General features: G+C 33.1%; 1 protein-coding gene across 1 annotated transcript; it reads left to right on the plus strand.

Annotated features, from left to right (window-relative positions):
- Window positions 1–531: 531 nt before the first annotated feature.
- LOC106715671 (nose resistant to fluoxetine protein 6-like) lies at window positions 532–26,672 on the plus strand. Its single transcript, XM_045678098.1, has 12 exons — window positions 532–1,134; window positions 20,201–20,373; window positions 20,697–20,890; window positions 21,237–21,519; window positions 22,380–22,543; window positions 23,402–23,570; window positions 23,890–24,083; window positions 24,188–24,313; window positions 24,395–24,600; window positions 25,093–25,235; window positions 25,619–25,730; window positions 26,290–26,672. The coding sequence occupies exons 1-12, from the start codon at window positions 579–581 to the stop codon at window positions 26,373–26,375; spliced, it is 2,406 nt and encodes an 801-aa protein (XP_045534054.1). The 5' UTR covers window positions 532–578; the 3' UTR covers window positions 26,376–26,672.
- The last annotated feature ends 319 nt before the right edge of the window (window positions 26,673–26,991 follow it).

A 26,991-nucleotide genomic window follows, 5' to 3' on the forward strand; every position in this document is an offset into this window, starting at 1 on the left:
TAGTATGGTTTAAGTTAGTTACTTGATAACATTACAGCAACGTCCTCTACCCGTATCATTATAGGTGTAATTTAAATATTAATAGTTAAACGTGAAACACGATATCATTTATAGTAAAACGTGATAAATAAAACAAATCTATAAAATAATTCTGAGTAATCTAGAAATATTCAAGCAATTTAAAAATAAATAAATAACGTATAAAAAATTATGACGTAAAAAATTGCCATCCTGAGAATGAAGTTCCCTCCTACATTTCCATACTTTTAACTTTTACAGGTACAAAATTGATTGTTATCACCTTATTTACTGGGACCATGATAATTCAAAACATAAAACAGTTTTTTCTCGTCATTTTCAAATGTAAGCCTTAAATAACTAAATATATAAGAACATGACAGCGCAGCGTTTATATTTAACATAATTCTTAAAAGCTCAGAACATATCTATATTATTTGTATCTAAACTGTAGCATTGTAATAACGAAAGTGATTGTTTAAAGCAAGTTATGTATTTAGTCATACATTACTCGACGGAGCTCAACCAAGAACAGACAATGAAGCAATTTTAATAGCGAAATGGCCCGTGTTATGCAGACAACGTATCGAGGCTCTGTTTCATTGATCGTTCCTCGAAGGCTTACGCTCGCCTCAGTCGTAGTTAGGTACCGGCGCCGGCGCACGCGCACGTCACGCACCGCGATGCTCTCCGCAGCAATACTGCTCACGATCGTGTGCGCGATCTCAGGACAAAATGTGAACGAAACTAGACTTACGGAGAAAATACTAAAACGAATCACCCCTTTAGCTGACACAGCTACAAAGGCTCTAGAACTAATTAGTCCGTTGGGTGTAGATAAAGAACTAGTCGAAAAGATTACGACTACCGCGAAAACTGCAGCAAAGCTTGCTGATGACTTTTCGTATATAGCCAATGTGGATGGTGCAGGAGGTGGAGAGAATCCTGTATTGAAATCGATCGAAGAGTCTCCGGATTACGCGTCGTCTGTTGTACTTGCAAGTGATTTGCTGTCACTAACTACAGCTGTTGCAAATGTTAAGGAAAGAGCGTGCAGGGAACAGGGATACAAATTTCTGGATGGTTTGCTTCAGAACAAAAGATGGGCGCTCAAAAGTAAGTATTTAAAATTTCGAATCAACTTCTAATATAACAAACAACCTATAATATTATTTTAATTTAACTTAAATCAAATTATTCGAAGCGATTAAGTTTTTGCACTTAATTACGCTGATCAAGTATAATGTTGATGAAAAAAAAAGTCATACAAATTTTGAATATAACCGTATATCGTTTTCTAAGTAGAAATGGTAAAATCTATTATTAAAATTAAATTATTCAATGACACCAAGACATAATTCTTTAACAATCAACATCTGTAAGTTGTAAATGAAGGAAGTTATTAATTCATTATGTTATTAAACTTATTCGTTACAAGTTATTTAAGTTTTCAATGACCTAGTTTCATTGAATGGTTCAATTTTACTTATATAAAACTAAATGATTATATAAAATAATAACATAAATGTTACTGTTAGTTTCTACTCCCGTAAACTTTTATTTGAATAAATACAGATATCAGTACGTATGTTTATAGCCTAACCAAGAATATAAAAATTCTGTCTTGAAGGCGCTAAAATCAGCTTTTTTATTACATCAAGTTCTTCTTCATTATATTTTTCCGCATTATAGCGTTGTGACAGTGATGATTGTCAAATGGAATGTTGAATATATAAAAAAAAAACAAACTTTGCACTCCGCTAACGCAGCTTGTTGTCAACACATAAAGCTTTTTGGTAGCGCCAACCGGTAACACTCGTCGTCGTCACTCCGACATAGGATACCACAGGAATATAAGATGTTTCGAAGAATTACTTTTTTTTTATATTACAAGGTGGCAAACGAGCAAGCGGCCACATGAATTCGCCGAATACGAAGCGACCGCTGCCCATAGACATTCGCAATTGCAGATGCGTTGCCTACCCTCAATCGACGAAGGAGGAGACGCACAAAAAGAGAATATTTAATCTTCCTATGCATCTCCTCCTCCATCAAATCCACCTCCCCTTCCCATCCTTTCCTTATAAGAAAAGGGGGTGGGAAGGGAAAGAGGACTAAAATAAGGCCTCCGGCACCACACTCATCAGACGAAATGCGGATTTACTTCCACTTCACGTCTGTCTTCTGTGTGTTCGTGGTATTTCACCGGGCGAGGCCAAATCGGGCAACTGATGTTGTTGTTGCTGACGTCTACCACTTCTTATAGTGCAAACGAACAAGTGGCTACCTGATCTGGCTGAAATATCTGTGTGACTGCTGCCTATAAGACACAAAGAGGACATTACTCCTTCCATTACATCCCCACCCCCGTCAAATCCACTTGCCATTCCCAACGTTTCCTTTGTAGAAAAGGGTGGGAAGGAGACGTGGACAATAATTTGGCTCCGTTACAAACAAACTTACAATAAACTACACAATACAAAAAATACTTACAATATCTACGATCTATTAAAAAAAACAGAAGACGATGATATCAGTGTCCTTTACGTAACCTTAAGAAGATATTTAGAAATGTTTAGTTAAAAATGTGCAATTGATTTGAAACATTATAATTACTTGCATAACTAACTCGAATTTAAATAACACATCGGAAAACGTTGTATGTTAAAAATATGTATAAAATGAATAATAAAACAGTTTTTTTCGATAGTCATTAATTTCAATCTCAGCAAAATAAGAAAAATGAAAAGATAACATTAGTGGTGTTTATCAATTTTACATATTTTTACTGTTTTTTTTTACCTAATGGATTTTGCCGTGACAGTGTGTCGATTATTTAAAATAATTTATTAAATTTATCATCATAATAACTTTACATTAACTTAAAAAAGAATATTAACGTTATTTACGTCTAACGTATGAGAGTAGAGTCATTTGTCATAGCACTACTAAATTGTTCATACATTATTTTCTATAAGTTTTTATTGTTTCATATTTATATTAAAGTTTTAATTTTAAATCATAATCTTCTATCTGAGGTTCAAGGAACTTTTAAAGGCCAGAGGTATTGAAAAAATTGGAGACTTTATCTTTTGGTCGTCGACAAAGAACTGAGAGCAAACAATTTTGTCGTACACGGTTGTCCAGGTACTGCAACTTGAGGGGTCGCGAATTAATTGTACATCCAAAAAATTCTGAAAAACTCATTTAAACTAAGCACTTCAACAAATTATATATACATACTAGTTGTCGCCCGCGACTCCGTCCACGCGCAGTTAAAAAATGGGGGGGGGGGTATGAAAAATAGATGTTGGCCGATTCTCAGACCTACTGAATATGCTCACAAAATTTCATGAGAATCGGTCAAGCCGTTTCGGAGGAGTACGGGAACGAAAACTGTGACACGAGAATTTTATATATTAGATTAAATGAGAAAGTTATAACTACACTAGTATTAATACAGTAAAGACCAATTGTCGTAAAAAATACAAAAAGCAACCACATATTATTTTTTAAACACACTTTTGCATAACTGGCTGGTTTTGAAAATTGGTTCGTCGTTATATTTAAAAGCAGTTTTATTTCAGTCATTCATTTGTTTGATCCATGCTTTTATAAATACATTGTATTTTAAATTATAATTAATTATACGTGACTATAATACAAACATCTGATTCGCAAGAGGAAGCGTGTGTGGGATTTTGCTATGGTCATATATTTACTTCGTCGCCATGCTGACATTGACGTAATGTTATACATTTAAACCAACAAAGAAATGCTGTTCTGCTAAAACATATCTGTATATATCTTAGTTTTCTTTTATAAAGGTAAGCAACTGTATTCTTAGGTTTTAAGAGCATACTTAATATTGTTTTAAAGAGTTTCATTATCAGCTCACTGTACGCCCCACTGAGGGGCTCTGAGCCTGCCCCAAGTTATGGGTGACTACGCCATAGTCAACCACGCTGGCCCAATTTGGGTTGATTGACTTCACACATATTTTTGAATTCCTTCTCAGATATGTGCAGGTAGCATCACGATGTTTTCCTTCACCGTAAGAATGTTGGATAAATGTACATATTTAAATCGAAAACACATTGGTACATGGCGAGATTCGAACCCAGAACCTGCAGATTGCAAAGAGTTTAGTCGTGACTAAACTTACAATATTATGGAAAAATTCTGATATAAAAATGTATTACGCAACTCCATTCAGATTGACAACGCAGACAAAACACATTAAATAAATTCTATTTAATAGTTGAATTAATGCTCAAAATTATTTTCATTTCTAACATTAAAATTGAAATATCGTACCCAAATATCAGTACAATCGTACTTGGATAGACGAGAACTGGATAATCGAAAAAACAATCACGGTCTCTTGGATTCTCGTTTACCCAAGTTCAATTGTATTTCGTCTTCTCATTCTAGTCTCCTCCCAAGTAGGGTTGGCGAAAGGCAGGAGGCCGGCCGTAAAAACTTAAACCAAAACTTTAAGGTTAAAACCTTGTGTGCCGACCCCACGTGATTGGGAAAAGGCCAGGGAGATGATGATGATGATGATTCTAGTTTCTAAAAGTTACAATGGAATGGACATCTTCATACTTATAAACCTATAAACATCCTTCAATACACTAACGTCTGTAGAGGAACAATGAGCTAAAGTAGGTGTTTTAATTGTTTAAAAGCTTTAAATTCAATTATTAACATGCGCTGCGTGTGAAATTAAACGTATGTAAAGATAGTTTGATCGGTAGTTTATCACTAAAGTTAGTGGATTTATTAAATAATTGCGAAAACAAGCGTGAAACGTTTAATTATGTATCAATACTATAATTGTTATTCGTGGAAATTTATATATATTGTTCTTCTCTCACCTTATGCAGGTGAGAGAAGTTAATGTGTACTCATATTAAATACATTTCGAAAGAAAAAACTTTCTAATTAGTTCTATGTTTGATTTACAGTCAATAATTTATGATTAGCAAATAGCTTATAGTAGGGGAGCCCACGAGGCTAAATGGGGATTTACTCGAGCATCGTAGAGACCTATTGGGATGCAAAGCTTAGATGATAAGAAGAAAAAAATGTTATATGATATATACCTTTACATCAGTGGGGGAAGCGGCTATAGAATTTTAAAAATGTAAAAAAAAAATGTTATCGAGCGCGTCAGATTTTCTAAGGGAGTGTTAAATGAACCAAAAAAAGCTCTCATTCACTAATCTGACGATTTCGATGGGACGCAAACTCGCGGTCATTTTTATAATGTGCAAAAAAATTCGCCATTTTGAAATACTCAAGCGCGTCAGATTAAGATATATATGGTTTATCTTTATGTTCTAAACGTACTGTCTCATAATCTGACGATTATGTAGAGGGATTCGCCTGATTTGACAAAAAAAAATTAGAAAAACGGTTCGGCCTTATACATGGGCCCCATGTTTTGTGGAGGTACTTAACCGGGTACAAGGTATCCCCCTGTATATTAATCTGCCGTGCTTTAGGAAATCCCGAAATCCCCGCTTGGGCTCCCCTACTATTATTGGTTAAGGGTATGGATTATCGATCTAGCGGTCGTGGGTCGTCGGAATCCCACTATTCGGCTAGTATCGTGAATCATATCCTAGTAAAAGCTTCGATATCATTTGTAATGATTACAAGGAATGTAAGGTAATAAATTTTCAAACATTTATAAAACTAAAAAAAAAAAAATTAAGTGACTCTTAGAATAACTTTTTAACCAAACAATAATTTTCAAATGGTACTGTATCGTATAGTATCTTCTTGTTACATTGATTGATCTTGAATAAATTTGAATAAAGTTAAAAGATACACAAGTTTATTATCTTTGACGTCTTGATGAAAGAACAAAATTTTAAATATAGATAGCTCCACAATATACGAGTAAATACGTAGTATTAAGTTAAACAGAAATGTTTGAAAAGGAAATTTACATTGGATTAGAGAGTAAAGTTGTTTGCGTTCGCGAACGTTTCGCTTAATCTGTTTTAACGTCGAATGCTTTTAGCACAATATACTTAATGTTATACTTTATTATCACTAACTTTGACAGAGTTAATTAAATTTGTTTATTCCTAATTTTTTTAACTATTCCTAGAAAAAAATTTGAATATCTACAAACTAATTAAAAAAAGTAGTTTATAATTTTAAATTTAGTAAAGTTGTTGGTGTGGATAGATGCTTGCTTAGAACTTTGGTTAGTAAGGACAAATTTGACATACAGTACAAATTTGGATATTTAAGCTAGAATTTTTATTATTTAATCTAATAATTCTAGTATTCTTATCGTAAATTTAATTTCTATCATAAATGTGTTTATTGTAAAACATATACGGATTCATCATTTGTCTTCGAATCAAAGATAAGTTTAAAAGCTTAACGGAATTTTTGGTGATATTAATACCATTGCTCGCAAAGTATAAAAAGTATATATAATCACATCGATTAAGACAAACACAGGGGCCTATGGAAGTGAAACGACCGGTTTTGTCCAGCTGCAAATTGCACACGTCACCCAGTATTGAGTGCATTGACCTAAAATTTCTGTATGAATCCAGTGCAGTTTTATTATTTAAATATTAACTAACGTACAAAATAAGTCAATAAATGTTAAACCAAATATTCATTTTAAGAAATACTGGTGATAAAAACCCATTTGTTTTTTATTCGCCAAACAAAAATTCTCAAATCTATATTCATTGTCATTGAGTCATTGTGCTGGTCGCACTCTTAAGGCATCCATGGGTCAAAATCGTGGCTCTTATGGGTCTCAACATAAATGCAAAATATATGTTAAACGAAAACATTACAAAGGTTAGGTGTAGGTCCGATCATGGGGAGTATTAGTATATTTTATGTAAATAAATTTGATATATTTTATGATGGAATACCGTTACCAATATCATATTACGCTTTATTCATATTGACGGTACCATTGTTTTTGGCATGTTTGAAATTTAATCTTCGGTGTTTATTAATTTAGAAGGTTTTTACCTTTAAGTAGATAATTTAACTTCAACTTAAAATACGATGTCCATTACGCTATATAGTAATCCAACATTAAATGATGATCATGAGGATGAAAGTAAATATTCTCTTAGTTACCATTAAAGACTGAATATTTGGAGTTGGATTCAGTCATCTTAAGTATTTTTTAAATTCTACCCTTTGTTATATATGGAACTTGTAATTTAATTGCATTAAACTATGCACAAATTATAAACGTTTTGTTGAACTTGACGTATAACTTACATATATTTGCTTGGTTATATTTACGTTTGTTTTAACGACGTATCCAAGGCATCATATAATTCGATATTAGTCGTGACTTTGATGTAATGGGGTAAGTGATTAAGGCACATTCACAGTGAAACCACTTGTGTGGCTCATCTTGAGTTTTCGAGAGTTTAACACGTTTACTGCCAACCGAGTTTAGTACCTAAATCGTATTGGCATTGAAAGTGTTTAGGTCGAAAATATTTTTATTGTTAACTCAAAGCGTCGGCTTTATTGTAGAGAATTATTTATTTTAAAATCACGCAGCTTATGACGTTTCCATTGTAAACGTCTGAATTACGTAGTGTCAAAGCTAAACACGTTTATATTTTACTAGCTGTCGCCCGCGACTCCGTCCGTATGGATATAAAAAAACTTAATTAATAGCCTATGTGTTCTTCCAAACTATGTTCTACATCTATGCCAAATATCGGCAAATTCCGTTGAGCCGTTCTCGAGATACGTTTAAACATCCATCCATCCATTCATGTAAACATTCGCATCTATAATATTAGTAATATATAGCTTATACATTATTTTTAAATGAATTTATTCTATAAAGAAAGAAACTATTTCGTAAATAATAAATTAATGTTGGTTTTACATTTTATTTTCGTTATAAGCCAATCGTCCCCAGTGTGAATGCAATCTAAAGACAATAAATATAAACAGAGTATTTATGTATGTTGTTGTTAGCGCAAAGTTGTTATCTTCATATAAAACCTCATTTGTTTAACGAGATTAATGAATGATCAATATTTTTTCCTTGTTTTATTTTAATCTGTTTTCGATCTTATTTGTTATGCAAATAAATAAAGTTTCCTAAATAATGCGTTAGAAGCAAAAAAATATTTAAAGCAATAAAAAAATAAGTGAGGCAAGTTTCCTGAGAAAGGGCCTTCGACAGATTTGAAATTAGTACTTACACTGAATACAAAACATAGTTTAGCCATCATGAAACATTACGAAAATAATTTTTAAGCAATATGAACAAAAATGAAGTTGTCTTCGTTGAAATAGCTATTGCATATCTATGATATTGTTCCTGTACAAAATACGGAACATTTTGAATGTACTTACAAAATCTAAGCGACCCTTGTTATATCTTGACATGTTTTATAAATATTGCTCGGGCGGCACTATAATAAGGGTTGAGGCGTCGCCGCTGTGAGCATGATTTAGACCCACGATAACGTTATAACTGACGCATGTTTATACGGAAGTTGCTGAAGTGACGTTTTATCTTTGCTTGTGAAACTTCAAAACGCCTCTGAAGACCTCAAGTTACTGTCCCAATTGAGATATGAATCTCGGTAGCGCGCCATTGTACGGTAAACTTTAATAATGGTAGCATCGGCTATTGAACATTTGTATGAAAATGGTTGAAAAATTCAGTTCGAATCAATTTAGGTACCTAGGATTAAATGCCCGATTCTAAAAAAATTTATTCTGCACGGGCAAAGTCGCGGGAAGAAGCCAGTCGCACATAAAATGTATACTTGTTACAATGTTTTATTGCAAAACATTTTGCTTTTGTAGCGGAACATGTTTCCACATCACTAAACAAGGCGTAGCGTAATATGTTTGTAAAGGCTAAGAACTTATATGAAAAGGGCTCAAACCACTCATCTTTTTAAAATATTTCGTAAATTCAGAGCAAAGAGGTTTAACAACATTGCAATACTTTGTTGTTAAAAAAATATTAATTTTAATACATAATTAGGGATTGGGAACCTTATGGGTAATTTCTATCTTAATATATATAAATCTCGTGTCACAATGTTTGTCCTCAATGGACTCCTAAACCACTTAACCGATTATAATAAAATTCGCACACCATGTGCAGTTCGATCCAACTTGAGAGATAGGATAGTTTAAATCTCAAATTATAGTCGCAATTTTAACTGCGCGCGGACGGAGTCGCGGGCGACAGCTAGTACATTAATAAAATATCTTTAAGGTAAACTGGTACAAGTTAAAAATAACATTATTTTATATTATTTATGTTATATGGTGGCAAACGAGCATGTGGTCACCTGAATTCGTTGAATAGAGAAGCGAACACTGCGCCTCGATATCTACCGATGTTTTGCCTGACTAATCAATGGAGGAAGGGAACAGAAAGAGAACATTTCCCCTTCATATGCATCCCCTTCTATGCCAAATCCACTTCCCCTTATCATCTTTTCCTTATAAGAAAAGGATTGGTAGGGAAAGAGGATTAAAATTAGGCTTCAGTACGCGCAATCATCAGACGAAACGCGGAATTGCCTCCACTTCACGCCTGTCTTCTGATACGAAGAAACTTAAAATTTCTTTTAGCAATTAAATTATATTAAAGTTTGGTCCCAATCTACAAGGAAACCGTTACTAATATATGCATCTAGTCAAAAAGAAAAGTAAAACTTGATATCGTAATAATTTCAACATGGCAACCTCGCATTCGAATTACGTAGACTGGCAGTTGGCACATTAAATCTATATTTATAGAATTCCTATTACTGTTTTAGGTGCGGAGAAATGTAACAGGTTTTATTCTTGCAATGTATAAAGCAATCGGTTAATTGGATCACGTAATAATTGAGTCTAAGAAGTCGTCAAGCATTACTTCATTTAAAAAAAGAATTATCTCATTAAAGTTGAAATGTCTTTTGTTTCACATTGCATTTCAACGTAAGCTCTTAAGAGTGCTACCGTGATGTTAAATAGACATCTACTACAAGTTTTTAGAACATAACTACAGTTCTTAAACTTGGTGTCAAAAATATGAGTAATTACAAATTTTAGCGAAACCCATCCCGCAGTTCTAGAGTTCTAACAAACATCCATCCATACATTCAAACATTCTTATTTATAATATTAGTAAGATTATTTCAGTAAAAATTAACTACATTACGAATTACATAAGCAGGAAAGCAACTCTTGTTAATTAAATAAAATGCTTTGTAGTATATCAACTTACCAAGACTATTTTATCCAAGTGATTGTTAACGATTTCTGTCTTGCGAGGGTTGGCAACGGTTATCATTAAAAATGTTCATAAGTATCAATTGCGTATTTCTTCGTATTTCGTGTTAGACAACTTGATTTTTTTACAACCATATACGGTAATGCGTATAAGTCAAATAAAACCTTAATCTCAGAATCCGCCTTCAAAAATAATTCCCGTAAAATTTTACCTTTTTCTTGTTCATTAAAGCATGATTTTATTCGATTGCTTAAATTATTCCATATCTTGTCATTTCTCTCATGCTCATGGATAAAAAGAGATAACAATATGTTGTATGTGTAACCCATGGTACAACTATAAAAGTCATATTACCAATGCATCAATTTATTTTTTTACATCTGAGAAGTGTTCGCCTTCCTCAAACTCGTTCAAGTAACAAAGGCGCACTAAAAACAAGTATACAAATACGGCTACTAACTCGTTCTGCGTACTAGTGAATGCGCCATTGACTTAGTAGCGAGTTACAGTTCAGTTAGCTTTTTTATCTATGTCATAAGGTGGCCTATGAATATGTCTAGAGAAGACCCGTAAACATCCTCAATTGAAGATGCGTTGCCTACCTTTAATCGACAGAGGAGGGGACGCACAGAAAGAGGATATATTCCCTTCCTATGCGTCCCCTCGAACGTCATAACTATCCAATTCCCTTTCCCATCCCTTCCTTATAAAAAAAGGGTGAAACATGACTAAAAACAGAAAATGAAAAAATCCCAAGTTGAGTGAACTAAGTTTTTTAATCTGTCATCTATGTGAGACGTCTCGCATATTTATATAATTTCGTATATATACATTTATGTATGCAAAAGCATTAAAAGCGAGTGACTGCAAAACAACATTCTGAATCTATTGCTTCTATTATGTCAGATATTTATAGCAACATGTTATTCATATTTAATATTATAGTATAATTATTTCAATTATAAAAATATATTATGTAGCGGTTGTAAAATGATACTAACATGATTTACTTTGATTACTTGGCAATAACTTAGTACAACTTATAGTTCAGATATTTGTCATAAATAAACTTTGTCTGCCATAACTACGAGCGGGCCGATTATTTAATAATGCAATTTTTGTTTTAAATTTAACTATTACTTAGTTTTTTTACACATTTCCTGACAAAATATGTACAGTCTTTTCTCCGCATCGGAGCAATATTCTTTTCCCCCAGGTGAATCTTGCAAACAGAGTGCAAATTAACATTGAATCCATTAACCATCTCTCAGCGCTGCACTTCGCTAGATGGATTACACCAAGAAAACAGACTGCTTTTAACGGATTGTTAATAATTGCTTTTCTATTTAAGATAAAAAGTAAAGGAATCGTGCTGTAAAAGGCGTATCTCTAGTGAAGTTATACACTATATTTCAAATGACAATAAGACAATGGCCCTTTGTAATTGAAACAGTGGTCTGACAGTTTTTTCTTTGCTTTAGTTTTTCTTTTATATTGAAACTTTAGAGCGAGAAAAGAAAATTCACAGAGTTTTCTTATTTTAAGACTAAAATGACAAAGAATTCTTAACTGTGATACATTTGTCTATACCACATTCAGTTGCTAGACTCTAAGGTGCAGTGAGGCACGTGTCGCCGACATTTTGTTCTTTCATCGTTAAAGCCATTCCCTCCCTACATTTTTGTCAAGATCATCGTGAGAAAAGTTTCTGCTTTTTTCAATATGGCGCAGCAAATCTATAAAGTTGATATTTTGGCCATTTTAGTTATCATTTTAGCCGTGAAGTTGCTTTGTACTGTCAGTACATGAGCCAGTGCTCATGTACTGATTGAATAGACGACTCGCGTCGACGATTCAACGTCGTGATTACGAAGTGCGTTGCGCGATACTTACAACAAGAGTACAGATTATTGGTTTCATTGTGTACGATCAGTATCTTGATCTTTTTTATATTGAACTTTGAATCCCTATCTAATATATATAATAAAAAATACGTGTTAAAATATTATTACAATAATAGTTTTTGCGCGCGACTTCGTCCGCGCGGGATTAAATAAAAACTTAATAAGTAGCTTATGTATTCTTCCAGACTATGTTCTACATCTATGCCAAATGCGAGATCCGTACAGCCGTTCCGGAGATATCTTCTAACAAACATCCATCTATTTGTTAATTTATCAATGTAAACATAGAAATTTGCATAAGTAAGATGACGTCATTGATTTATAATTATATTTATTACTTTATTTTTTGGCCTTGACCATGTTGTTTCTTAATTTTTTTTTAACACAAATAATAACTATGTAAATTACGTTAGGAAGTATCTTTAAATCACGGAAACATAATTATAATAGGTAACGATGAGAAAATCTCAACAGCTATTCATCACTACTAAACAATATTAAGGACATTGTTATTTTGACTTATACTCGTATTTGTAACTCAGATGAGTGGGCAGAGGTTACGGATTCCCATTTGGCTTCTTTCACCTTCGTATGCGTAACGAATGCTAATTTTAATCTCCCTTTAAACTACCTCTAAACCACTAAACTTTATATCACAAGAAACTAGACACACATTTATGTGTGAAATATACACAAGATTACAGTATATCTGATACTACCGTTCGCCCGCGCTATGTGCATCAGCTACCTTCTCGTTAAAGTCCCGTCAAAAACGGTCCAGCCGTTTTGGAGATTACACGGACTTGCGGACATAAGAAAGACAGACAAAAATTAAAAAAATATGTTTTACTTTTTTATTCATTTAGCGAGTAAAACTTTTCATAATACAACTTTTATAAATGGATTAGTTCATTTTGAGAATAAATATGAGTAAATGATTTACGCCTCAACGGACGTCATGTTCCAGAACAATCCACGGTGCACAATGACTATACCGTACGCGCTTAGCATATCAACTTAAATGCACATACCAAAAACATTCCCAGCTAAAGACCATACGTGCATATCGGCAGCATTAACTAACTAACATGGTCCCTATGACGGTATACACTGCCTTGAATATGCAAACGTACCAAAAGTAATCTCCACTATACCGATTAAGGAGCTAAGCAAATACGGCTTGTCTAATCTAATGGTAATCAGTTCCTAAGGAACAATTATTCGGTATCATTAACAAGGTCTCACCTTCAGAGGAAAAAGATCGACAATACAATGATAAAAGATCATAGATAAACCACAAAGTCTTCCAAAATTTAAATAGTCTATGGTTAATTGAAGAATTATTCGTTTCAACAAATGACGATCTCCCTAATTATTGTGGGTTGTGGCATTTAAGCATAGATAAAAAAAATTGCAACAAGTCTTTGATACATTTTAAAGGTCGGTAGTAATAGTATTTTATACTATAAGAGAATATTTTCCTACATGATCCTGTTTCATTCTTGCTTCAAAGCTTTCGAAATTGCATCGGTTCAAGCTTCTCTTTGCTACACAAAGAATTTCATTATACGTATCGAGACTTTCATGTAGTTACGAAACTGCTTTAAGGAAAATAAAGATTAGCAAATTGGTCCGTAATTTAAAATATTTCTACTATTATTGAACAATGCATCACCAAGAATGTCAAAAGGAAATCATGTTTGGGGAAACAGGTGTCAAAAGTAAAATTGTCACATTGAATGTCACGGACGTTATAATTTTTATTTTTATTGCAAACATTATTTGTTATTTAATATTGAAGACAAAAATCTTCATTTAAAAATATTAAAATCTCGTATCGTTAATTTACTCTGTTATATAATAAGTATTTGTTAACAGCAATAAACGCCATATAAATTGAAATAGTGTTTGTTTCAAGTATTCTATCAAACTGCTAAACGTAAAATTCAATTACAAATCTCATGGTGATTTCGAATTGAGCAAAATACGAGTATATCGCTTCCAAACCGTCCGTAGGCGTCGTAAAACATGTATGAATAATGTTTGGGCTATTTATTTTGGTATGTATTAGCATAACCATTCCTTTTAACCCTTGTTACATGTAATACAGTCTTCGGCGTTTGCATTTCCATAACATTTGACAGAGTAACTCCATCTTATATATAAAACTAGCTTTTACCCGCGACTCCGTCCGCGCGGAATAAAAGATAGAAAACGGGGTAAAAATTGTCCTATGTCCGTTTCCTGGTTCTAAGCTACCTGCCCACCAATTTTCAGTCAAATCGATTCAGTCGTTCTTGAGTATAATAGGAAGAATAGTGTAACTAACACGACTTTCTTTTATATATATAGATTCTCGTGTCACAATAATAGTTACCATACTTCTCCAAAACGGCTTGACCAATTTCTATGAAATTTTATATGCATATTCAGAAGGTCTGAGAATCGGCTACTATCTATTTTTCATACCCCATTAAGTTTTTTTAATTGCGCGCGGACGGAGTCGCGGGCGACAGCTAGATTTATATAGAAATAAATACTTTGTTTTTTACTGTATCATATTTAACAGAGTTAAAATTTGCATTAAAAAATGTTTCCACTATAAGTATGAATTAAGAAGCCTTTTGCTTGTTGGATGGATGGCTATAGAAGGCAAAGGGGTCTGGGGTGGAGCGTCGCACAAGACGACGGAGGTATATATCTCATACAAAACTGGTAAATAATCTGGTCAATATTGCGTTAGGCCACTTAATAAAAGCGGTAGGGTAAGATTTTTGTGGCCCTTGTTGGGAAATACCTACAGCGAGACGGAGACGTTTTTTGGTACACAATAAAACAATACCTTCTTTAAGTTAACAATTTTAGTGATATAGGTTGAATATGTCACCTTCTGAAAGGCCAGCAACGCATCTGCGATTCCTCTGGTACTGCAGATGTCTATGAGCGTCGATGAACATCTCGGTATTCCCGTTGCTCGTTTATCCCGTTATCTTAAGAAAATAAAAGGTTTAATGTAAAAATAGCATATACCAATTAAAGATGCTTTTAAATATTGCATTAAGATATTTTTAAATATTTAAAGACCTTAAAAGGAAACTGATTTGCATAATGAACAAAATTAATTAACAAAGTGAATAGAACTATCCGCTTCCTTGAAGAATTGAGCATCTTTCAAATAATTAAAGACGTGTGTTACACAATTTGGGTCAATATCACCGCCGACAACGAACTTCGCGGCTCGCACACCGCTGTCCGAAGCGATACAATAATGACTCACGATTTAGTGTTACCAGATGTATTTATTTATACCTAATTTATGCTAAAATTATTAATAATATAGTAACTAATAATTAATTTTTTTAATCGTTTAGTCACGATTATAAATATTTCTATTACTCGTATAATCTAATGCCGGTACTAGTGCAATACTTTGACTTTAAACTATTCTGTACTCAGTACACTGGACTATAATTAATATAATAACGCAACCGTAACCATCTCCATGAGAGGTAACGTCATTATATTTGTCAGGAATCCAAGTGTGCGACATCATTCCAATATCTGTTTGTATATAGTCAATAAAGCAACCGTATCCATTGGTTATTCTGCAATACCCAAGCATTTTGGATACATCGGAAGTGAGGTCGACAACACTATCTATAGTATTTTGGTAAAAAAATAAATTTAATTCTTTGATATCATGCAATTATAATGGTCACGAAGAAACATATATAAATTCAATGTTTTTTTAAAGACCTTAACAAAAACCTTTACTTGTAATTTACTTAATTGTTTAAATTCAATAGTGATGTTTTAATATGGAAATAAAAACCGGTTTTATTCCAACATATTTTGTCTTCAACTTGTATCAACAATATCATATTTGTTTCATCCAGTTGTTTATCAAATATTATTGGATCGTAGTAACTGATGTCCGAGTTATAAAAATAAGCAATAACTGTTCGCAAGAAACTGGATTCATACCACCATTAAGCTGTTTGAGATCCCGATATTTCGGCACAGTGGCCAAAATTCCAAGGTGGTCTTTACGTGTTAGCATGGCAAGCCTTTCATATGGCATAGCTCCCAAATGTCTACTTAGGCATTCGCGTTGAAACTGAAGGCCGATCAAGTCGGGACTACTAATGCGCTTGCAATACCCAGGCGTTGGGAAACAATGCAAACGCGAATCGCTCCGTTTATTAATTGAAAAGGCTTAAGCAAGCGCCTGTGTTGAAAAAATGTGTCTAATTGCATTTAATATTAAGCATGAAAAAATAATGGCGATAACTTTTATAAATTTTTAGAGTGTTGTCTTGTTTTTAATAAAGTGACTTAATAAACAAATAAAAAATTATTTATTACACACATTGTAAATATAAATTATTAGCTGATGTCCGCGACTCCGTCCGCGCGGAATTGAAAAATAAAACTTAATTAGTATATGTGTTCTTCCAGACTATGTTCTACATCTGTGCCAAATATCATTAAGATCCGTTGAGCCGTTTCGGAGATACCTTCAAACATCCATCCATCTAAACAGTCGCATTTATAATATTAGTAAGATAGTAAGATAACTAATGCTTATAGTTTTATCGAGTGAGTCTGAGAGTCGAGAGAAATGAAATACGTATTTTTGGTTCATTTTAATTTCGTAATATTCAAAAAACCGTACGAAATAAAAATTCACTCATATTGCATATGAAAAAAGACATAAAAAATCTCTTCCGCTCACATTGTCTCCGCTCATTGACTTACTTAACGCGTTTCATAATACTACTCCGACTGCTCACAAAATAAACACGCTCGCACGGTCAAGGTTACAGTGAAATTTTTACATCAGCAATCCGGACACGTTACGTGAAGTAATTCCAGTAGCTGGCCTGAATGAGGTTACTAAGAAATATTCGAATTACGGAAAGAGACAAGAACACATTTGCGAACTTACAACTGTTGGGCGATCAGAATTTCGTTTATAACTGCGTTGTTTTGTTACTTTTACACTCAGAGTCTTTTAAATTTATTAAAGAAATCTACATTAAGGGATTGTAAACATTAAAGAACCCCGTTCGTGACGTCAGTGATGAACAGAAATTACTAAATTGTAACTCCTGAAGTCTAATTTAACTGGTATACTTGATAAGTAAATTTTGTGTCGCCTAAATAAATATCTCAATTTACAATTTCGCCGGTGCTAGTAAAATATTTATTGGACCTCTCATAAAATAATATTACAAAGTTATCACACTGGAAGTAATTATTCAATGTGACTTTCAGAGCCGTAACTTAATAAGGAACATTTTAGAATAGGTTGTTCTACATTTCTGTCACTTCATTTTGCTACAAATATCTTTTATTTGTATTCAAAAAGTATAAACTTCAGTCTATATCCTTGAATCATTGGTCAACAATCATTGTAATTGGAAACAATTTGTAAAATAATAAAAATAAAGTTTAATTCTTGGAAATAAATAATCCTACCGTGTGAAAAGGTTTTGTGTGTTTATAATTGTGGTATTAATTGGTAAAACACATGGATAACAAAATATTGTTGATGTTGTTTCTTTTTTTTTTTCAAAAAGAATGAGCGAAATAACAATATGTTTCTTATGTGAGTGTTTCGGTCAAAAAACCAAGTTACGTGTGAGTAATAATCAGACCAGAATTGTATTTTAGTATTTTCCTTATTGGAAATATCAACAATTTTGTAAAACTAAATTGACTACGAAAGCGGATAAAGTAAAAATACGACGGGTTTATTAGCAATGCACTTTGTAAACGTGACGTTGACATTTCGAGCTTTACCTTTGTGTAATAGTAAAATTGCCATTGGATTTTTTTAACACAAAATAAAAAACAGATTCCATTTTTTTATTAAATGTAATATTACTTAGTAGCTAAGTAACCACTCCAACTAAAAACTAAGCTCATGCCAGGGTATGGTACACAACAATAATCGAATGGCGGGATTTAAACCCAATACTATGTGACTGGGTGTCGTCTATTGGCGCTTTAAATTGTATTGATCATTAAATAAAATGTTAACAGAAGTTAATGGTCTTCTTGTTTTCTTTTTTCCTTTTATCATTTATCCTTTATCATGAATTCAAATCTGCTTATACGACATCGTATGTTTAAGTTACGTCTAAAGTTCAAATTTATAAGTCGCACTCGGCAAGTTTCTATGAGAGTAGTGCTATATAAATTAAGTTTAATGCGAGATAAAGTCGAGATTAAAATGAAAAATAGTTCGTTGAATTTACTACTAACCAACACTTTCACGAAAGTTTTGGATTTTTCTTAAAGTAATAAGTCGTTTATTTTTATTTAGCCTTATTCCTGGAGATGAATGTTATAAAAACAATCTAGAAAATTAGTTAGCATATATAACCCTTTTACTATCTAGAATATTTGATACATCATTGTGGGATTAACATATCTAAAACGGTTCAGTTGTGAAAATTTAAACGAAACGCCCTATATGTTTAAAATACTGTTAAATCGTACGTAATTTTGGCTATCGTATTTTATGTAGAAATTATAACAACAAGAATGTATCTGTTCCAGTTTAATTTAAATCTGGATGAAATTAATCTGAATTTTAAATTAAATTTACATATCAAATTATTCAAGCAAAAATTAAGCGCAACTAGCTCTTTGAATGTTTAATACTTCAATTCTATAGAGACTATTTAACATATAATAAAGCTTCTTTATTTTTATTAAGTAGGTTTTACATAATGTTTAAATTTTTTATATCATAAGGTAGCTAACGCGCAAGCGGCTACCTGGTTTCGCCCAAATAGCGAAGCTACCGCTGCCCATAGACAACCGCAATTGCAGATTCGTTGTCTATTTTTAGTAAACAGGAGAGAGGAATCAGTCCCCTCCTCTGTCATATCCACTTCCAGTGCAATTCACAATCAACATAATACAATTTTAATTCCAAGCGTGAGTTTTGTTCTTCATACATTCATCTCAATTTGTACTTATGGAAAGTGTGTATAGAGCCTTATTGATTCTGCTTCGATTCATTACTTATTTTCATATACATGAAAGTATAGGTATTGTTTATGTATCCATTAGAATGGGTCTTTAAATATTTTATTTTACTTTGTGAATTTAATTTTTCTTCTCGTATTATATGAAATCGCTTTATTATCCTTCTCTCATATATTTAGTCTGTAGGTTACTTATAAACTTTTATTTCAAGACCAAATTGATTTTTTCTCAGCCATAATTGTAAAGCGGAAGGGTATTTCGAGTAAATGAAGACTAAAGTGTGTCACGGCACCTTATCAGGGAGTCTATTCAGTCAATAGATCCCCTTAAGCCCGTCGGTAAATCTTATAAAAGCTAATTTAGGACAAGAAAAGAAATTATCGTTCTCATCTGCTACGTCAATGTCAGAAGGAAGCCATTACGAGCGAGGACGGTCGCAAGGACTGAATCGTTTTCCGTAACTACGGACGCCGAGAGGTTCTTTGTACATTGTCTAACAAAGAGATTTGCAAGATTGATCGACAACTTTGTGGTTACAAACGAAATTATGTATCGATTTTTTGTATATTTCTTGAAATATTATAGAATTAGAACAATTAATATGTATATTTTTTGGGTCGTAACTTATTACTATTATAATAGATACTATATATTTTTTTAAATCTCCAGGATGATGATCAGAATTCAAACTTGAAACTTAACATATTAAAGACAAGATAGTGGCTGCCCTTTGTTGGCAATATTTTTTTAATGTTTTTTTTATTTTCCATTAATTTATTAGCTTTTTTCATTTCTTCTTTTCAATATTTAACTTTAATTGTGTCTTTCAAGTTCATTCGTTTGCGCAATTTCATTAAAAATGTGGTGCAAAGTTTTTCCTTTAACATAATAAAATGAATGACAAGTGCCGGGTGCCTTGTAAATGAAAGAAAGAGTCATCTAAAAGACAATTAGCTTATTTAGTTTTCATTTGCTCTTGTTATATTTTTCTTGTCATTTTTTTCAGTGTTCGACGCTTCAGCGAAATCACCGCAAGGTCTTCTGTTCGGCTCCTCTTACCACCTCGGTAATTTCGATGAGTGCGTCGGTATTGACGACCGCGGTGAAAAAGGTGGTATAGTTGAAGGCGAGTACTGCCTCGCAACGATAAAATGGCGTCGCGGCGAGGAAGCCAAGAAGGTAATAAAAACGTTAATATGGCTTCAATTGGACAATGAATTCCAAATTGCTTATTAGTTTCTCATTCGTTTTTTTTTCAAAAGATTCTGTTTGTTACTTTGAAGGATGCGTTAGTTTCGATACCACCTTGGATTGTTTTCACTGATGATGTTTTACCTTGTCATCAATTTGGACAATTTTCAATTATTTGAGCACTATTAATCGACGTATACTTAGTTATCTTTGTTTTCAATCTTTTCTTAGGGAAGACTATTATATATTGCTTCAAAACGATTTTTATTTTTTATTCTAGGTCTTTATCAGTATATTTCTGCTTTTGATAGGAACGCTTCGGTCGCGGCGAGACTCTCCGCTGGGCGGTGTGCGTGCCTAGTTCGTGCAGCGCGCGCGCGGTGTCTAGGTTCGTGGGCGACGTGTTGACCCACACCGTAGGCAACGGCACTGCTGTCATCGTCACCGAGCGTGATTGCTACGCGCGACGACCCATCTCTGTTGATACCATGGATATTAGTTACTTGTAAGTTTTATAGTATTAAATTGGTGAGATCAATACATGAACAAGAAGGAGGTACATTAACTTAATATTTGTTGATGCATGAAAACACGATGTAATTTGAAAAATTGGTAGAGCTATTTATGTGTCGCAAATGAAAAAATATGTATAAGGTTTAGGTTTTTTTTGAGATACGCTTGCGAAATTTTTATGTCACTTATAAATAAACTCTCAAATCGTTTTAAGGAATCCAGAATTGATGTAAACTAATATTATTACGTTTACCACTTTCTTTAGTTAATAATTAACCGAAGAAGACGTTAGTGTAAGAGTTTTTGCCTATTTCACTTTTTTATATTTTTTGTTACAGATCATTTATGATGGGTTTTATTGCTTTACTTATTCTGTGCTCTGTCTATGAAATTTACACAATAGCACTCGGCAAAGAGAAGAGGACAGTGACGCATGAACTGATCGTATCATTTTCACTCATCAATAATATAAAGAAGATTATTTCGACAAAACAAAACAATGACCTAGGTCTGGAATGTATTTCTGGGATCAAGTCGTTGGCGATGATTTTTATAGTCGCCGGTCACGCTTGCATGTTTATCGGCAGCGGACCTGTTATGGACGCAGAAGCGTGGGATAGGGTAAGTTTTAATCTTAAATGTCATTTTATTACTCGCCTGAATCTCTGAACTATGCCTTAAATGTTATGCCTATTATGTTGAACGAATTAACGGTAAATGTAGTTGGTTATTTGTTTTTAAACTTCTTTAAAACATTATTGAAATTAAAAGTATGTTAATTTGTTCAATGTCTGGTCGAGGTGAAGATATAAGAAATTTATTTATAATTTTGTGTATTACATAACTTTTGAATGTGTAAATCTGTGACCTTACTTAATATAAAGGACGATGTTCCAATGTGCGAATCCTTAATAGGAAATTCGTAAAAAGATTATCTGTTTTTACTTTTAAAAATCTTTCCTTGAATATGAGTCTGAAATTAAATTCTTGTATATGTAATAAATATACGAAAGTTATTACAGTCTCTCACAATTTGGGAAGGTTGGAATACTCATAATTTTTGGTAAAGGCCTTGGCCAGTTTCATTAAAAAAGGATTAATAATAAATAGTCTGCGAACACAAAATATTCCAATTCAATTCAATTGGTGTTGTCTCTAGAATTAATTAAAGTTCGATTTACAGCCGTTTGTGTATTTTAATTAGAAAGAATCAACACAAATCTTAGAGCAAATAGTATTAAATAAGATACAAGTTTATTGACAGCTATTGAAATTTTATACCGTCCAAAATATTAAAACCATGTAATATCAAAAAGATATCAAATATAAACATTTTTAATCGTCGGTTTGCACTATTTAAAAAAAAAACATTTTCAATTGATTTATCATTAATAAAATTGAACATTATGTTTTTGCTCAGGTGTTTCGCCAGTGTGAACCAGCATTAAGCATTAATTTATGTTTCTCATACTATTTTTCAGTTGATCAGACACCCGGCGAACTCATTCATGTTGAGCAACACTTTGCTCGTTGATACATTCCTGATGTTGAGCGCCTTCCTCTTCTGCCGACTATTGCTCATCGAATTCGACAAACGCCGCGGCAAGCTCAACGTTATACCGATACTCATTTTTCGGTATATAAGGTAAAAAATGGGTTTAATAACAAATGCAATATGTTTAAATACAATATACCAAACAATAGTATTACTATGAATCAGGCGAATTAAAACGGATTGTATTTAGACTTTGTAAGCTGATCTGTCAGCTAAGATGAATTTTGTATTCCATTTAGTTTGACAGAGTCCGATTTGAATTTTGGGGTCTTAATAAATGGTCGGGATTTCAATTAACAATCGGAATTATTTCGAAAGGGAAGAACAGTGAATTCTCTACCAATGTATAGGATTTAACTACACTGACTTGGAAACATTGGCGGGTTGATTAATTCAGATTTAGTGAGGAATTAATTCGATTAGTTACGCCTTAGGGGCCGCTGATTGGGGCTTTCTGTTCAAAGGATCGTGCTAATTGCATTTAACAATAATTAGGTTATTTATTTCGGATACGAAATTGGCTTTGGCTATTTTAGTTGTTCCTTTATAGTCTTCGATTTGTTCTCCATCAATTACCAGTGCCCTAAATTGTATATATACTTAGTTTGTTGAATTATTTAGAAGAGTAATATAGTTTATACACTTTAAATAGTACAACTACTTTAATGTTCCATAAACTATTTCAAACCACACATAAACAGGAGTTTTGAGTAAATTATAACAGAGATAAACCTGGCTTATCGAGAGTGCAAGGGATCGCCATATTTTTATCGCTTATGAAGTTCGTCCGTCTAAACAGGACAATGACTCTCGCTTATAGAGTTTTTCCACTAATCCAAGTCGGACTGTATTATTTTAATATGTTTAACAATAAACCACTTATCTTAGGAATTAAAAAAACTTAAAAGTTTTATAGATTTTTACAATCGAATCTACTTTCCATTGCAGGGTAACACCGGCGTACGCGGTTGTTATTTTGTTCTACATGACTTGGCTGCCCAAAATAGGAGAAGGTCCTCTGTGGAAAAATAGAATGGTTCTAGAACAGGAACGTTGTTTATCTTCTTGGTGGGCTAATATATTGTACATAAACAACTACATTAAAACTGATGAAATAGTAAGTTTAGCGTTCATATTTTAATACCGTATCAGACTGCCAATATGTGATATAATTAATGTGTTTGTTTTGTAGAAAGAAGGGTATTTCCCGTTGATCCTATCGGAACAATCGGATTTTTTTTACCATTGGACTGATTGATTCTATAATGTCGATAGACCTAATGGGAAAAAATTCCATTCCCAGAAATTCACCCAGTTTTAGTAACATAATAATTGACGTTCTATTTAGAGGACCACTGACCCTACTAATACTAAGAAAACTGGTGTCTTAATTGCAAGTCTCAAATTTTCACCTTAAAAATCTTAATTTGTTTCAGTGTATGTTCCAATCTTGGTACCTATCTGTGGACACGCAATTGTTCTTCGTAGCTCCAATATTTATTTACAGTATGTGGAGGTGGCGACGTATAGGCAGTGTTTTCTTAACGTTAGCTACATTTATTTCTCTTGCAATACCTTCATATATAACTTATAGAGATCAACTGGACCCGACATTATTGTTTTACGCCAAGTAAGTTTATTACAAATCTAGTCATATACACAATAAACGTATGTATTGTTATATGTTGTGGTAGACTAGTTGATAATCTTATTGTTTTTAATATTTTTTTTCAGAGAGTTCACGGATTTCGCCACCAACTTCTATTTTAAAGAGGCTTACATTAAAACTCATATGAAAATGACACCGTACTTCATGGGCTTGATCACAGGCTACATTTTACATCGGATCCAATCAGAGAAGTATGTCGTTCTTGATAATTATTTGATAAGTAAACGCTGCACGCAAAAACGAAGATTAAAATAGTTTCGTTCTTTTTTCAGTTACAAAATGTCTCGACTTATGAAAATCTTTGGTTGGCTAACGAGTATAGTGTTGGGTACCGTTGCTGTGTTTTCAGTAAGCGTGTTCTACCAAGAGTGGTACAAGTATAACAAGATAGAGGCCGCCGCTTACGTATCTCTACACAAGCTCGCCTGGAGCATAGCAAATGGCTGGCTGATTATTGCCTGCTGTACTGGAAATGGAGGTGCTAATAATATTTTTGTTTATTAAAGTAATAAAGTTTTATATTAAGGTAAAACATTGAAAATTGTTCATTTGCTCATTTCTAAATAAATACTTGACTATAGAGCGGCAACGACGCTATATGAACCGGTGGGGATAAGTCAAACTAAATTACGATGGCTCAGTATCGCCCTTCTGTCAACGTCGAAAATGTCACATGATCTTTGAATTGTGACTGTTTTGTCTTTTATTATTTTATTTTTAATGTCTATATAGTTTTTATATATTCTGACAGAATGAACCGCGACAGCAGCGCCTCTTTCACCGGTTTAGATATTCTTGTTTGACTACATAGAACAGTAGTAGTACGCAAAACAAATTAGCATAAGTATAATTTAGTATTAGTTCTTGAGGCTTACAATACACAAATATTGCGCACATTTATTTGAAAATATTTCGTTATTGTTACCTTGAACGTTATGTAATGTGTAACTATGGATCCCTTTCCTTCCAGGTATACTGAATAAATTATTAACGTGGAAAGTGTTCGTGCCGATATCTCGGCTGACGTTCTGCGCTTATCTCGTCAACGGTATTGTTGAGTTATATTATGTCAGTCAGTTGAGGCATCCTTTACACGTTACATTTTTCACAATGGTAAGTTCGTGTATAATAAAAGCCTGCTTTATTTGCATATGTAATAATGAATTAGCTGAAAATCAACCATTTTAGAATATAATAATGACTATATAAATTACTAGTTGTCAACCGCAACTCCGTCCGCGCTGACTTAAACAAAACTTAATAAGTAGCCTATGTGTTCTTCCAGACTATACTTTATATCGGTGCTAAATTTCATCAAGATCCGTTGAGCCGTTCCGGAGATACTTTCAAACAAACATCAATCTAAATATTCTCATTTGTAATATCAGTAAGATAGATGCGAATGATAACTTCACTTAAAAACAAAACAAAAGACATTCATTTCGTTTATTTATTTAAGGAAAATAATACCTTTTACGTCTATTTTGATATTTCAGGTTGCGAACAGTATTGCACACTTAGTACTAACATTTAATTTAGCGGTGATATTGTGTGTTATATTCGAATCTCCTATTCACGGCATCGAGAGGATCTTACTTAGGATATTTGGTAAATATATATGTTTTACGTTACAAGGCACGTCTGCTGCTAAATTAAGTTTCCTTCGAAGACCGAGAACTAAAAAGACCTGAATAGTGGTAGACCCTGCAACAATAGTATTTGTTGGGTGCACGAATTGGCAGGATCAACCGGTGCAATATCACGTCCACACAGAAGACAGACAGCAATTTTGCGTTTCGTTCGGTCAGTGTGCGTGCCGGAGGCCTAGTTTTAGTCCTCGTTCCCTTCCCACCCTTTTCTTACAAGGAAAGGATGGGAAGGTAAGTGGTTTTGAGGAGGAGGGGATGCATAGGAAGAGGATATATCTTCTTTCTGTGTGTGCGGATGTTTATGGGCAGCGGTCGTTTAGGCGTATTCAGGTGACCGCTTGCTCGTTTGCCAACTTATGATATAAAAAAAGAAGGAACTTTAATTTCTAAAAAATTTGTTTATACAACTTTATTACGTTTACTGCTTTCAATACACGCAAAATACATTAATTATTTTCCTTGTTAAATGTTGTATATTTTTCTTGATGTTTTCATCGCGTTCATTTTTAATATTTCAGCCAGACCAGCCCTGAGTGACAATACAAGAAGGGACATATCCGCAGAGTCATCCCGAAACACTAGTCAATCTAAGTTAGAGACGTAACGTTAGATATTTAAGATGATATAATAGAGTATAAAGCTGCTGAAAAAAGGACGTACAGAAAAAGGATTATTTCTCTTTCATCTGCGTCCCTCCCGCGCCAAATTAATTTTCCTTTGCCATCCTTTCCTTATTATAAAAGCAAAGGGGGGTAAAAGTAGGTATCATTGTTGTGTATATACGCAAATTAATTCCGTAATTACCTTTATGATTGAGTTAGTAATGTGCACTAAGAAAACGATAAAGTACAATAAAAATATTATATTCAACGGATATACTTTTGTTTTAAACAAATAGAAATTATTTCACCAGAACAAAAAAAGGATTTTTTCGACTTGTTTATTTTTCTATATTTAAATTGCTGTTATTCAATATATACGACATAATCATTTATCATTTGTAAATACTCATTAACATTATGGGAGGTGTCTTCATTATTTTATTATGTTTAAATTGTAAATTTTCAAGTGATTGTTACCAACGAAAAGTTGTAAGGATTGATTTCCAAAGAATAAGTTAGCAGATCATTTTTTTATTCATAAGAAGTCACATTGTTATCAATAAATAAAAACATATTTAAACACACCGCTCTGGGTTAGGCGTGATTTTTGTTATTGTA

Source organism: Papilio machaon, chromosome 5 (genome assembly GCF_912999745.1).
Source record: "Papilio machaon chromosome 5, ilPapMach1.1, whole genome shotgun sequence".
In the NCBI taxonomy this organism is placed as follows: Eukaryota; Metazoa; Arthropoda; class Insecta; order Lepidoptera; family Papilionidae; genus Papilio; species Papilio machaon.

Excerpts from the sequence above, each read along its gene's own strand:
- LOC106715671 (XM_045678098.1), top strand. The coding sequence starts at position 579 with ATGGCCCGTGTTATGCAGACAACGTATCGAGGCTCTGTTTCATTGATC. Across the intron at positions 23,571-23,889 it reads ACATTAAAACTGATGAAATA|TGTATGTTCCAATCTTGGTA; the intron begins GTAAGTTTAGCG and ends AATTTGTTTCAG. Across the intron at positions 25,731-26,289 it reads GATCTTACTTAGGATATTTG|CCAGACCAGCCCTGAGTGAC; the intron begins GTAAATATATAT and ends TTAATATTTCAG.